The sequence below is a fragment of the Megascapheus bottae genome, chromosome 15 (assembly GCF_031878675.1).
Source record: "Megascapheus bottae isolate mThoBot1 chromosome 15, mThoBot2.hap1, whole genome shotgun sequence".
Taxonomy (NCBI): Eukaryota; Metazoa; Chordata; class Mammalia; order Rodentia; family Geomyidae; genus Megascapheus; species Megascapheus bottae.
The window spans coordinates 37,386,148-37,401,641 of record NC_143523.1 but is presented as its reverse complement, the minus strand read 5'-3'; the positions used below and the strand labels follow the sequence as shown (position 1 = coordinate 37,401,641).

The following is a 15,494-nucleotide window of genomic DNA, read 5'->3' as shown; positions in this document are numbered from 1 at the left end:
ACCATCTCAAATCTTTATGTGGCCTTTCATTTACTAAGTTCCTCCAATGAAATCTTTTCTTATGACCCCAAATGACTTCCATCTGCAGGTTCTACATTCTTTGACAGCAAGCTGGCTTCCACCAAATCCCTACAACAAAGCAACCAAGCGCTTATCTCATAGACTCCCAAGAAACTGACTCCCACTTTCTCCTCCAGAGTGCAAAATGTCTAAGACAGTATGGACATGGTAGGATATTTATCACATACCCAATTAACTGGACATGATTAGCACTACAGGAAAGCTTATTCAACCATAGGCCAAAAGGAAGAAAAGCAGATGTGGCCAGAAAAAAAAAAAAAGCACACTAAATAAATGTTTACTTTTACAAACATCTGACTATAAGAAATAACTTACATTAAGCTACTTAGAAGAATTAAGCAACATTATTAAACAATTTAATTCCTGTAGCTGGTAGTTTTAGCCAAATATTTGTACATTAGATCATTTTTAGGATACTAACACAAAACTATCAAAATTGCTTCCTTTTAAGTCAGACTAGAAAATCAAGATACCCAACTCTTCCGTCCAGCTATTACCTTTGACCAAAGCCTAAGAATTCAGACAAACAGCTTTCATAACATACCTAAAAATAGGATAGTTCATAAATTTTCAGAAGTGTTCTTCCCTGCTGTGGACAGCCCTTGATCTTGTGATTGTAAAACTTGGCAAACTCTGGCAAGCTCTAATGTTAGTTTTATAAGTTACTGAAAACCCCTATAAATTTAGCATAATTTCCCAGATCTGCACAATGTTCTCATCCCAAATGCTTAAACGTTTAGATCACAAATTGGAATACCAGCAGAAAGAAAAAATATTTGTCTTTAGGCAGGATGTATAGTTACCACATGGCAAGAAACTGACAAGAGAATTTAAACATTCACAGCATAAAAATACTTCAAAGCATTAAGAAACTTGAACTTAGAAACTTTCTTGAATTTCAGTATTCCAACTGTGGGAAAACATATCTGCTCAAGAAAGGAGGTGACTCAAGCTCAATTTCCCCCAATCCTGACATCAATAATAGATTTATAGTTTTATAATAGTAACAAATAGAGGTCACAATGAGATCTACACACATATACAGAATTGTTATATTTAAATTCATATAGAACAATATTTACATTTAAGTTATATTTTTGAAATTAGAAAATGGAAGTACAGCAGAGGTTTTAAGAGAAAAAAAACATATATAAGACAAAAATAGAGCCAACAGTAAAATACATATATCCGTTCTCAATACAACATGGAAACTTTTTCTCAGAAAGCTCTACATCTTCTTAATCTGATTGTCCAGATCATCAAAATATGGATGATTCAGTGCCATTTTGCCAGAAATACGTTTGGCTGGATCATAGACTAACATTTTCTGGAAGAAAAAAAGATACTTCAGAAAACAAACTTTTTTTTAAAGTACCAGAAAGCCTTAGTTTCTCTAATAAACCATTATCAATAATTCTAGTGTAAATTCTAAGTAAACATTTCTTAGTTTATCACCAAGCTATGTATTCTCCATAATAATCTGCTCTTTAAATCACAACAATATCCTTCATGTTATATATCACAAGACCCAAAAATTTAGAAATAAAGTTGTCAAATCAAAACATAAATTTAAGATACACAGTTACAAAAGATAGCCAATCCTTATCCTTTGGGAATTAAATGGTCATCTGAGTTATTTACAAGGTTCCTGAGATGATGTAAATAACTATAGTGGGTTTTGATGTAGCGTCCAATGAACTCCAAAAGAAAGGAAAAAAGCCCACAATAATGTGTTATAAAGAAGACAAGCGACTTGGCCAGGTTCATGGAGTAGAGGAGTAAAAGGTAAAATCTGAAACTAAGACTAATTTATGATGCTTTGGGCCTCAAGGAATCGGTTTCAGACATTTCTGCTGTCATCACTATTGTTTAACTCCAGCATGTATTGGAAGTGGTGCTGCACTGCACGAACAGTCCATTTACAAGGATTACCTGCTCTAAGACTTAATGTGGCTATGAACAGAACTGAGTTAGGGGATTCGATTTTGTTTCTTTCTTTACTAAAGTCCTTCGTGCTCAAAGACTTCAGAAGCTATATACAGGCAGACTGAATCCAGAATACAGAACAAAGCGCTTTTATATCAATCTGCAACATTAATAGATAAACTATTTGAATCGTAAATAAAGACATTAGGGCTCACTGCAAGCCACAGAAAATGTGAGTTTAATTTAGCAATATGATTTATAGATTGTGAAAGAAGCTGAAAAACCAATTAGATGCATTTGATGATCAAGCAGGGGATTTATTATTATTGCTGCCAAAGCTTTATTTTTCCTCCTAGCAAATTACCTGGGTTACATAAAATTTGCTCCCTCCAAAAATCTGAAATTTAAGTATTGGTTTAAACCACAGAAACCTAAAGCAGAACTTTTTTATACTAACAGTGACTTGTTTTTAAAAACAAAATTGTTAAGTGGAAGGCAATGTACAAGCAGCAAGATTAGGGCACCCATGGAACCCATGTTGTAAAAGGTCTTGGTAATCAGAAATATCAAGCAGTAAGCAAAGCTCTATGTTTAGGATAAATCTTACAGAAAAGGACTCAATACTAACTACTGAGACAAAAATAAAAATACACTACAACATAATATCTTATACAGAAAACCAAAGGCTGATAACATTAAATCTGGCCTTTCCAAGAGTAGACAAAACTATATTAGATAAAAACGAAAAAATCTGGGCCTCAGCTGGGCACTAATGACACTTGTAATCCTCCTTACTCGGAGACTGAGGTCTAAGGATCACAGTTCTAAGCCTGACTGAACAGGAAAGTGCATGAGACAATAAAACACCAAATAAAACACCAAAACTCCAACAAAACACCAAAAATTTAGAAATGGTGCCGTGGCTCAAGTGATAGAGCACTAATCTTGAGTTTAAAGTGCCCAGGACCTGAGTTCCAGCCCCAGTATAGGCATTCACACACACACACCCACACACATGCACACAAACTGGGTCCATGTAAAGTGGCTCTCACCTACAGTATCACATACTTGGTCAACAGAGGAGGAGGCAGGCCAGAGCAAAAATGCCCTAAGTTCTTTCTAAAAAGTAACAAAAGCAAAAAGGGCTAGAACCTAGACAGGCATTGGTGGCTCACATCCGTAATCCTAACCACTCAGGAGCCAAAAGACCATGGTTCAAAGCCAGCAAGAGCAGGAAAGTCCATGAGGATTATCAAAATAAATAAGTAGCCTGAAGGGGAAATGTGGCTCAAGCTGTACAGCACTAACCTTGAGCGAAAGAAGCTCAGGAATAGAGTTTAGGCCCTGACTTCAAGCCCCAGGATCACACACAGATCACATACAGACATACATACACACACAGAGCTAGAAGTGTAGCTCAAATGGTAAAACATTTGCTTATTAACAAGCACAAAGTCCTAATTTTTTTTATTTTGCCTGGGGCTTGAACTCAGGGCCTGAGCACTGTCCTTGGGCTTTCTCAAGATTAGAGCTCTTCCGCTTGAGCCACAGCACCATTTCCAGCTTCTTTCTATGGATGTGGTACTGAGGAATCAAACCTGGGTCTTTTTGCATGCTAGGCTACCACTAGGCCAAACTCCCAGCCTTAAAAACTTTTTATACAGAAGTATCTTGTCAAAGTACCAGACCTAAGTTCAAAATTCCACTGCCAACTAATAGTGTTAAATCTTCCTCTCAAAATCACTACTGTACGGGGCATGGTGGTTCAGGCCTGTAATCCTATTTGGGAGGCTGAAATCTGAGGATAAGAGTTCAAAGCCATCCCGGGAACTAAAGTCTGTATGGACTGACTCAACAGGACTGAGAAAACAAAAGCGCCTTCCTGCCTCTGCTCTGCAGCCATGAGCTGAGCAGCTCTGCTCCATAAGCTCTCTTTTCCCAGGATGGGCTGAAACCTCAGACCAAAATAAAACTTTCCCTGCTTCATTTCACTTGTGCTATAGTTAACACAATCTAGTATTACAATACAATATTGGTTTTCTCAGATAAAAGACTGAGGACTGGGGGTGTGATTCAGGTGGCAGAGCACCTGCCAAGCAAATGTAAAGTGCTGAACCCACACACTGATATCACCAAAATAAACAATAAAATGTGTGTTGCTTACTGAGAGCAAATCCAAGCCATTTTCATCCAAGTTTTTGACATGAGAAGCGAGGCTTCCCGGTTTCCACTTGGGAAATGTATTCTTATAGTCCTGTAGAGATTCCACTTCTGGCCACACTTCATTGTTAGGAGTACCCAAAGCTCTGAAAAATCACAGCAAAACAAAAACTATTAGTTAGAATGAAGTATGTATGATCTTGTTACATATATGCTGCCCTTAGCATTTAACTTATTATTTCTTCACAGATTAAGGATAAAATACCTGAAAATCCTGAAGAGTTGATCAATTTCTGAATCCCCATGGAAAAGTGGCTTCTTCGTTGCCAGCTCTGCAAATATGGTGCCTATACTCCAAATGTCCACTGGAGTGGAGTAACGGGCTGACCCCAGCAATACCTCTGGAGATCTATACCACAGTGTCACTACCTATTACAAAGCAAATTGAATATTCAATTTATGAATCAAGTAATAAGTATTCACATTTCATTAACACTGTTCTCTAGGGCCAGGTGTTTGGCCAAGTGGTAAAGTGCATGCCTAGCATGCTCAAAGACCCAGGTTTGATTCCTTGGTACACATATATTTAAAAAAAGTTGAAAACAGTGACCTGGCTCCAGAGCTCTGGCCTTGAAAAAGCCCAGAGAGTACTCAGGCCTTGAGTATAAGCCCCAGAACTGGCAAAAAAAAAAAAAAAAAAAACAGAGACTGTTCTTTGAAAATTTGTGTGACTGCTACCAATAGTGCTTAACTATACGCAAAATAATAAATTAGAATGAAGTATGTAATATATATGTAATATATATATATATATATATATATGAGGATTGTGGTTCAAGGCCAGCCTAGGCAGGAAAGTCTGTGAATTTCTTATCTCCAACAAAAAAAAAAAAGTGGAAATAGGGCTGTGACTCATGAAGCTGTAGAATGCTAACCTTGAGCAAAAAAAGCTCAGGCACAGAGCCCCTGCATGCACGCATGGAAGCTGAAACCTAATATGGTTAATAGTACTGGCTAAATCAAAGCTAATCAAACAATTTATATTCACATTGGAAAATTTACAAAAAGGAATAACAGCTTTGATCTGCAGCCTTGGGACTTAAGGGTATATAACTTGACAAAAGATAGCTTTTCAACCACCCAGTATTATATAATTAAGAATTCTCTTTCCATCCAGAAATATCAAACAAAATGCCAAGTCAAATCTGACAAAAACCTAACTACAGGGTTGGGGTGTGTAGCTTATCAGCAGGACACTTGCCTCGCATGCGAAGACTGTGGGTTCAACCCTTAGCACCAAGACAATCTTTACTCAATACAATCTTTTGCTTAAACAGATTGGGTAACAGGGCCAATCAGGTGACAGAGAACACACTGACTTAGAGGAACATTAAATAGACCTAAACTAAAACGGGATCAGATGATACTCATCTCCAGAGCTCTCTACTGACAAATCTTAACTAGGAAGCAATATATAGGTTCTGCCTCCTGTTTCATACAGCATTCAGTGAAAGGTGAATTCATAGATAAGAAGCAATAAAAGGGTATTATCACAGAATAGAAATCTTTTAGTCAAGCAACAATGCACAGTCAAAAGTAGAAAAAAAGGGCCAGGAGTTTGGAATAGTGGTAGAGTGCTTGCCTCGAATGCAGGAAGACCCAGGTCGATTCCTCAGTACCACATACATAGAAAAAAGCTGGAAATGGCTCAAGTCGTAGAGCTCTAATCTTGACAAAGCCCAAGGACAGTGCTCAGGCCCTGAGTTCAAGCCCCAGGACTAGCAAAAAAAAAAAAAAAAAGTGGAAAAAAAAACTGATTCTACTTACCTCATGTGTATATACTCTAATAGGAATTCCAAAAGCTCTGGCAAGGCCAAAGTCAGCCAGCTTGATTGTTCCTTTATCATCAATCAATAGATTCTGAGGTTTTAAGTCTCTGTGAAGAACTCTTCTAGAGTGACAAAACACAATCCCCTGAAGGATTTGGTACAAATAACTCTGGAAAAATGAAATGTAGTTAGAAATGTAATCAAACCACCTATCTCAATAACCTGAAGTAATTGTAATTAGGTCTGGAAATAATTATCAGAATAGCTTGCAGGTCATTGTAGACTCATAATGCACTTGTGGATTGAAAGCCCATATTTATAAATATAAGACATCTGTTTACCTGTGACCATGTTAATTCTATTCTTAAAAAATAGCAAGTTAGGGCAGGAAGTTTGGCCTAGTGGTTAAAGTGCTTGCCTAGCATGCACGAACAGCCGGGTTCGATTCCTCAGTATCACATACATAGAAAAAGGCTGGAAGTGGTGCTGAGGCTCAAGTGGTACAGTTCTAGCCTTGAGAAAGTCCAAGGACAGTGCTCAGGCCCTGAGCTCAGACCCAGGACTGGCCAAAAAAAAAAAAAGCAAGTTATTTTTGTTTTGTTTTTAATTGGAGTAGTTTCTTGAACTTGCTTCAACATACCTATACCAAATCTACCTTGAAAAAGTTGTTGTTTTTTTTTCCCAAATCTATCTTTCATGCTTACACAGACATTTCTTCTTGGGAAACAATGACCACAGATTACAAATAAAATGGCATAGACATGCTATTCCTGGTTATTAGATGGACAGTGTTAGCCAAAAAATAACACCGAAAAAGTTAAGTGGAACTATGGCTCAAGTGCTAAAGCACTAGCCTTAAACACCAAAGCTCAGGGACAGTATAAGACTAAGTTCAAGCCCAAGGACTGGCACACATTAAAAAAATGTACATAGGGGCGGGGAGTTTGGCCTAGTGGTAGAGTGCATGCCTAGCATTCACGAAGACCCAGGTTTGATTCCTCGGTACCACATAAAAAGGCTGGAAGTGGTGCTGTGGCTCAAGTGGCAGAGTGCTAGCCTTGAGAAAAACCCAAGAACAGTGCTCAGGCCCTGAGCTCAAGCCCAGGACTGGCAAAAAAAAAAAAATGTACATAGAGATTTAACACAAAAGACATAGGAAAATAAATTAGCATAAATATTCTACATCAGTGTAAGTTTGTTTATTCACCAAGTGAACAGGAGTTTCTGCCTGAACACATAGCTCAATAAGTGCAATGGCACTGGCCTGGCATACACAAGGGCCTAGGTTTGACTCTGAGCACTATCTTCTCCACTACTCCCATACAAGATTATGAAAAAATTAATGATAACTATTTTTCCTCTTTTTCACTTTTTGAGCTTGGATCTCACAAAGAATAAAACAAAAACATCCACTACTTTGCTCTGGGATTTATTTTATCTATGCTGAAAAAAGACTTAAGTGGCAGTGCCTCTGCTTAGCAAGGGCAAAATCCTGATTTCAAAGTCCAGTACTATTACCAAAATCTCTCAATAAAATAATACATAACATACATTAACCACTTTTCTCAACATATTCCCACAAAACACAATTCGTTTTATATTCACAGTAAATAAATATTAAACTAGGTTAAGCCTCTTACCTTGACAAGTGAAGACTCCATGAATTGACCAGGTGGGATAGAATCTAAGTACTTCTTGAGATCCATGGAAAGGAATTCAAAGATGAGATATAACCTCGAATCTTGCATAAGCACATCTTGAAGACTGAAGAATAAAAGGTACAGTCTGAAAAGAATCTACAAAATATTTCCAGCTTCTCTCACAAAATAAAATTAGTTATGTAAATCTCACATTATTCTAAAAAGTGGGGACAACAAATGGTAAGACTTTAAAAAAAAAAAGTTAGGGCTGGGAGTTTGGCCTAGTGGAAGAGTGCTTGCCTAGTTTGCATGAAGATCTGGGTTCAATTCCTCGGTACCACATATACAGAAAATCTGGAAGGGAAGTGGTGCAGTGGCTCAAGTGGTAGAGCTCTAGCCTTGAGAAAGCCTAAGGACAGTGCTCAGGCCCTGAGCTAAAAAAAAGCCCAGGACTAGCAAAAAAAAAAAAAAAAAAAAAAAAATTAGTGTAATGCAAGATGAGAATTTGAGAAAGGAATCTCTAAACAGAAGTTTATAGTTTATAATTAAGTGTTTCCAATGGTGCTAACCTATAAACAAGCTGTATTTCTAAAGAATGCACTTAGGTTATGTGCTCAACGCTCAGGGCTTGCCTTTCCATTGAAGTAACCACAGAAATTTGGGTCCTAACCTGAACCATTAGGATGACTCAAGGCAAACAATATGTATGCACGCATGAGCAGTGTGTGTATGTGTTGGGTGTGTGTTTAATTTTCTTCTGACCTAGCTACCTGTTGTTTTAGGACAGGGCCTCTTCCCTTAGAGCTTCCCAAGTAGGGGTTGACAAAGGTCTAGGAAAGAGGTTTCTTTACTTGCCGCAAACAACCAATGCAATTCCCAGTTTAAGAGGGTATTCTTTGACTTATGCAGCACTATCAATAAAAAAAAAAGTAAGGTTCTATTTCATTTGTAAGGTTAACTAGAAGTAAGCAAAGATTTCCACATTAAAACTCATTTAAAATTCAAATAACGTACCATACCTGACAATATTTGGATGTCGAAGTTCTTTTAATAGAGAAATTTCCCGGATGGCGGTACTAGGAACCCCTTCCTCCTCACTTTCCAGTCTGATTTTCTTCATCGCTACTATTTGGCCTGTTGTTTTATGTCTACCCTTATACACAACTCCATAAGTGCCTGAAACAAAGCAAATATTCGCTAGGTGCTACACACCCACAAAATAAGAGCTGTTTCTAAATGAGTGAATTCTTTGTCACATCACAGAAATGTTTTGCAATACCTTGATAGAAGTGTCTTTCCTATAAATTATACCTACCCATTGAGTCAAAAAAGAAATATAGCAGTTAAAACCGCGATCTATTATGTACATGATTTAGAAATAATTAATGTGGTCACAAGTTTCCCACACATTCAAACTACCATTAATGTTGCAGTACATGGAATAAAGAGAAAATGGATCTTTGGCAAAATGACATTTGCCTCCTGCCAAATATCCTACATGCCAATAAAACACACGGCACAAAACACAACAATACTGCCAAGAACCATGACACTTTCAGAAAACTGCAACAGCAGTTTCATCCACAAGAGAATGGAAGCAAAAGAAAACTGACAGGGCTGGAAGTTTGGCCTAGTGGTAGAGTGCTTGCCCAACATGCATGAAGACCAGGGTTCTATTCCTTGCTATCACATACTAGACCAAAGATGGAAATGGTGTTGTGGCTCAAGTGGTAGATCTCTAGTCTTGAGGAAAGTCCAAGGGCAGCACTCAGGCTCTGAGCTCAAGTCCCAGGACTGGCAAAAAAAAAACAAAACAAAAAACTGACACATTCCTTACTAACTACTATATCTCACACAGCTTATTCTATCTACTATATAGAAAGGCCTCATATTGAGAAAGGGTATCAATGCTAGTGAAGTCATGCACCTTCTATCTGGTGAATATAATGTAACCCTTCTATCACAATAAAAAAAAAAAACAAAGAAAGGCCTCATATCCACTTGGAAGCTGATGATCAACCTGTTATTGAAGCTTCAGATAATGTGCAATAATGTCATGTAAAGAAGGAACGCTGGAGGCTCGGAGTTTGGCCTAGTGTTAGAGTGTTTGCCAAGCATGCATGAAGACCAGGGTTCGATTCCTCAGTACCACATACATAGAAAAAGCCAGAAGTGGTACTGTGGCTCAAGTGGTAGAACACTAGCCTTGAGAAAGCCGAAGGACAGTGCTCAGGTCTTGAGTTCAAGCCCCAGGACTCATGGGAAAAAAAAAATAGAAGGAACCCTGAGGACAGGGATAGAAAAGGTAGCAAGGATGGTGTATTACTCAGCTAGAACAAGCTGATGTTCATTCTGTACTTGACTAGAGTCTATAAGTGCCCTTAAACTTAGAGTGATGTTTAGTGAAATTGTGAACCCTTATCTACCTATATCTATCTGGTTGGATAGCCTTTGTATTCCACAAAACTTCAAAAAGTACAATTTTCTAGGGATGTCTATTTTGTAACTTTTATTAGTTTCTCTAAAGGTGGCTCTATTTCAAAAGAGGCTAAGAATCATGAACAACTTATGTACTATTTATAGAGTATTGAATAATTTGATCAACTACAAATTGATGACCACTTGAGCGGTATCCTAACATTTTTTGTGTGTCGTGGGACTGAAACTCTGGGCCTGGGCATTGTCCCCAAGCTCTTCAGCTCAAGGTTACCACTCTACCACTAGAACCACAGCACCACTTCCCATTGTTTTCTAGTGATTAACTGGAGATAAGAGTCTCAGGGACATGTTAGTGCATAGGCTGGCTTTGAACTGCAATCCTCAGATCTCAGCCTCTTTAGTAGCTAGGTGTACCCTAACTTTTAAAGCAGGTAATCTTCTATACACTTACCATTATATACATATTATATATATCATATTTAAAGCACTCACCTTCTCCAATTTTTTCTATTTTGATATAGTCTTCCATAGTTACTCAGTAGGGATAACAGATCCTAAAACAAAGGGGAAAAAATTGGTTTGATTACATGGCACTACTTATTCATCCCCCCGCCTCCCCCAAAAACAGAATTAGTATTTTTGGGGGTAGTACTACTTACATCTAAATAGTTACACAACGTGTTATCTGAACTGGCACTGTTCTGTACTTTTACTCAAAGATGTCATATTCATTCATTAGAGACCCAAGGAGGAAGCTGAGTAGGGGCATCTTGTAATCCCCAACCTCCAGGAAGCTGATCAGTAGGAATGCCACAGCTCAAAGCTACCTTTGGTTATATATGGAAATCCTGTCTCATGGTAGAGGCAGACAACTACACATGAAAGAGGTGTCAAAAAGTGTCCAAGTGTTTAAAGCAGCAAAAGGGTGAAGTATTTACAGTTGCTCAAAGGTTTTCATCAGTCACTTAAGACAGTCAGGATCTTCAAGAGTAAGAAATATTAGCACCCTAAAAAGAAAACACAATGTTGGGAGCACCAGTGGCTCACACCTGTAATCCTAGCTACTCAGAAGGCTGAGATCTGAGGATTGGGGTTCAAAGCCAGCTCGGGCACAAAAGTCCTTGTAACTGATTTATAACTACCAGAAAACCGGAAGTGGCACTGTGGCTCAAGGGGTAGAGCATTACTTTTGAGCTGAAGAGCTCAGGCACAGGGCCCAGGCCAAGTTCAAGCCCCAAGACCACAAAAGAAAATACAATGTGCAATCCCACAAAATTGTCCAACATATGTGAAGAACTAAGTTTACAAAACAAAACAAAAAAATCTGACTTCAAAAAAAGAAAAGAGCAAGGCTTTCTCAGCTGATGAGTTTGACAGTTGTACTTGTGAAAGCCCATTTTTGGCCCTGATTTCCCAAACACCATCACTGATGACGAGAATCATCCAAAGGTCACTCATGTGTATCTGACCCTTAAGTTCTATTTCTCACATTCATCTTCAAAAAAGGGGGAAGAAAAGAAAAGCATCCAGAACATAAGGCAGAAGCTCTTTCGATCCCGCCCGCCAGAGGTCTCTGGAACTCAGGGACTAGTAGTCTAGAGTGTTAACAACTCAAATATTTCGTTTTCCTCCAATCCCAATGAGTAAATTTGTCCTTTTCCTCCAACAGCCAGCCTTCACTACAATTGAGTTCCGTTCAATTCAAAGGAACTGCTCGGCTCACTTTCAGGAACTTTATTTTTATTTCAAAGCTGGGCCGCCCGACCCCCCCCCCCACACACACCCCGGCCTAGCACCACTGATTTTCAATGGTTACCATTGACGTACACGCCATGCCTTTGGAATTTTCGAATGCCTTTTGAATGTCGAGAAAGGCCAAGGAGTCCACCTCGGCCCAGATATACCTGCAGGTCTTGGGGGGGGGGGGGCACACAAGCTGTGCACGCTGGAACTTGCGAGCACCCCAAGGCTGTTTCCACCCCCTTGGGCGTTCCTGAGCTTTGCTACTTTGTTTCCACGGTTCCCTTTCGGCAGTTCCACCGTCTCGAAGGACCACGGACACCGAGTGAGGCCTGCGTTCCTGGGGGCTCCGAGCCCGGGGGGTCTAAGTGTTCTGAGGAGCTGCGGGTGTGCGCGGGCCGCGGGCACAAATTCGGGGCCGTGCTCCCCCGCCACCCCGGGCCAGGACACGGGAAGGGCGGGGAATCCAGGGTGCGGCCGGACTCGGCCAGGCCGGAGCCGGAACGGAGCCTCGCTCCCACCTCCACCGAAACCTTCCCCGACTAGGCCGGAAGCCTGGGCCTGCAGCCCCGGTGGGCGCCGCCCCCGGCTCCTCTGTCGCTCCCTCCCCCCACCACCGCCGCCGCCGCCGGGAAGGAGACCCCAGAGCCGGCCTCGGACCTCCGGGGAAGCCTCGGACCCGGGAAGCCGGCGCTGCTCCCACACCCAGGACCCCAAGCTCCAAGCCCTTTGACCGAGCCTTAGAAGCTTCGCGGCCCTGCGCGGCCTCCCGCTCGCCAGCATTCGGCCCTGCAGGGCCAGACCCCGAGCCCAAGGCTGACGGTGGAGCTCCGGAAACCTCACCTGCGGCTCGTCCTGCGGCGGCCGCGCTGGCAGCTCCCTGGTCGGCGTGGTTGCCCGCTCCGCTCCACAGGACCAGCTCAGTCGGCCGAGAGCCAGCAGTTTCAAACTCTCCGCGCTAAAGCGTCTGCGGCTCGCCAATCCGCAGGCCCGTAGATATTCAAAGCAGCCAATCAGAACGCAGCCACGCTGGGGCTGGGCTTCCAGCGTGGCCAGAGCGCGAAAGAAAGAGGAAACGGCGGCTGGAGAAAACGCAGCAGGGCGGGCGCCGACTGAATCTGAGGTCCTCTCTGGCATTCACACTCACCCCCCGCGTGTCGTCCTCTTGTTTCTCGTCATCGAAAATATACTACTGTATTCTCTCTGGGGTTTGTTTTTGTTGTGTTTTTTGCTTTTGCTTTTAATTTTCTTAGAAACATGCCTACGGTTTTGATACAATTAACATTCATTACACTTAAATAGTTGATCACAAACGAGATGTTCCCTTCACACCCAGAACTTATTATTTTCACTTTTTTTTTTTTTTTTTTTTTTTTGCCAGCTCTGGGGCTTGAACACTGGGGCCTGGACACCATCCCTGAGTTCTTTTGCTGGAAGCTAGTGGTCTGCTACTTTAAGCCACAGCTCCACTTCTAATGCGTGAAGTTACTAACGAATTATGCTTTTTTAAAAATGAATGACTACATACGGGGCCATGGGGGAAATATATCACCTACCTTATTAAGATGAGAGAATAGAAGGTAAAGCAGACCTGTCAGATGTCCTTAAAAAGATAAAAACATCCAACTGTATCAATGACCTACTATGTGCATATTTCTTTGCTTGGTATTTACTGTATTGCTTAATTTTACAATGTCTACTTTTTGAAAATTTTAGAGCAAAATGTAAGGGCTTTAAATTTTAAAATATTTCACTGCAGGATTTTAAATATTCTTTGCCTCATATGTTTGTTGGTTGGTTGGTTTATTTGAGACAGAGAAACTTTCCTACATTACTCAGTGCATTTTTTTTATTTATAATGATGATGGATGACTGGGATGTAATGTGATCATCAATTGAGGCAGATTTATACATCAGCTGGAAACTGCTGTGATTTAAATGTATGTGTCCTTCTAGAGTCGCTCTCTTAGGACTGAACCCTCAAAGTGGAGGAGTGACCAAATCATGAAGGCTTCATCCTTGTGACTATAAAACAATGTTCAAATTCAAAATGCTGAAGCCAGGCTTCCGCGGCACGCACCTGTCCTCCTATCCGCTAAGGAGGCTGAGATCTTCCCTTTTGGAAGCCAGAGCAACTGCAAAGTCCATGAGGCTCATTTCCAATCAATCACACACAAGCCAGAGGTAAAACAGGGTCCCAAATGGCAAGCACAAGCATTGGGCAAAAAGCTAAGAGACAGTACCCAGGACCTAGGTTCAGGCCCCAGTAGCAGCATGCATGTGCATCCCCACTACACACACACACACACACACACACACACACACACACACACACACACACACACAAAAGGCTTCAGCAAATGGTCTGGTCACTTTCCATCTCTTCTGCCAGGTTGAGGATATAGTGTTCCCTTCTTTTGCCCTCCTATCATGTGATGGGGCAGTAAGAAGGCACCATCCTAGAAGCAGAGCACCCTCCACTGAACACCGAATCTGCTGGTGCTTTGTTCTTAGACTCCCCAGCCTGAAGAACTGCAAGAAATAATGTCACCCGCAATCAGTTACAGCAGCAGGAAAAGCATGTGACAGGGCCCCTGTTAAGGAAATAATGCAAAAAAAAAAGTGTGACAATAATTTTGAAAATTAAAGAATTATATAAATTCACAAAATCCACAAAAATATATTCTCTGAGACATCTTTATAATGTTGTCATCCTACATTTTTGATATACACTTTGAAGTCATATATATATGTATGTATGTATGTATGTATATATATCTTCATACACACACATATATATATTATAATGTAGGATTTGAACTCAGGGCACTCTACTTTTGAATCATGGCTCCAACTCTTTTCTACATTGGTTATTATTTTTTTTTTTTGGCCAGTCCTGAGGACTGAACTCAAGGCCTGAGCAAGCACTGTCCTTGTGCTTTCCTCAAGGCTAGTGCTCTACCACTTGAACCACAGCACCACTTCTGGCTTTTCTATGTATGTGGGTACCAAGGAATTGAACCCAGGTCTTCATGCATGCTAAGCAAGCACTCTACCACTAGGCCATGCTCCTGGCCCCTACACTGGTTAGTTTTGAGAGAAGGTTTCACTTCCTACCCAGACATGTGCATGGCCAACAACTCACCTATTTTAGGTTTTCCCTAACAGGATGATGGGTGAACAGCAGTCCACGTAGCTCTCAGATGAGGAGATCTTGTGAACTTTTCCACCCAGGCTGGCCCTAAACCAAAATCCTCCCCATCTCAGACTCCCAAGTAGAGATGATTACAGATAACAGCAACTTGTATCCTGCTTAGAATCATGTCTTAAATTCCATTTACCTAACAAGCTCTTTAATCTTTGTTTTTTCATGACAAAACTGTTTACATACTTTTATATAGAGACAGAAAGGGCATTGTGTCCTTTCTTCTCACTTAGCTGATTCAAAATAAAAAATTCTTTGAATGACCACTCATTTCAATGAGTCATTTATATTTTTAGGTCATTGTTTATGCTATATAAACTCTTAGAACTTGGATCAAATGTATATTTAGAGCCAAGAGAAATTATATGGACTGTTGAAATTATCAGGGTATTTGCTATAATTGTATCACTTCAGATTCTTGAAATAATGTTTTATGAATTCTTAATGTCTTTTAAATTTCATTATGATAATGCT

At 40.4% G+C, this 15,494-nt stretch overlaps 1 protein-coding gene across 2 annotated transcripts; it reads right to left on the bottom strand.

Annotated features, from left to right (window-relative positions):
* Positions 1-366: 366 nt before the first annotated feature.
* Positions 367-12,767, bottom strand: Cdk1 (cyclin dependent kinase 1). 2 transcript variants are annotated; one of them, XM_090346952.1, is made up of 8 exons: positions 12,659-12,767; positions 10,568-10,629; positions 8,656-8,812; positions 7,637-7,760; positions 5,995-6,165; positions 4,433-4,596; positions 4,172-4,313; positions 367-1,408 (listed from the first exon to the last, which is right to left on the bottom strand). In XM_090346952.1, the coding sequence occupies exons 2-8, from the start codon at positions 10,602-10,604 to the stop codon at positions 1,310-1,312; spliced, it is 894 nt and encodes a 297-aa protein (XP_090203078.1). In that variant the 5' UTR covers positions 10,605-10,629; positions 12,659-12,767; the 3' UTR covers positions 367-1,309. The 2 variants fall into 2 exon arrangements, with proteins under 2 accessions (XP_090203078.1, XP_090203079.1); XM_090346953.1 differs by lacking the exon at positions 12,659-12,767 and adding an exon at positions 11,903-11,953.
* Between the last annotated feature and the right edge of the window lie 2,727 nt (positions 12,768-15,494).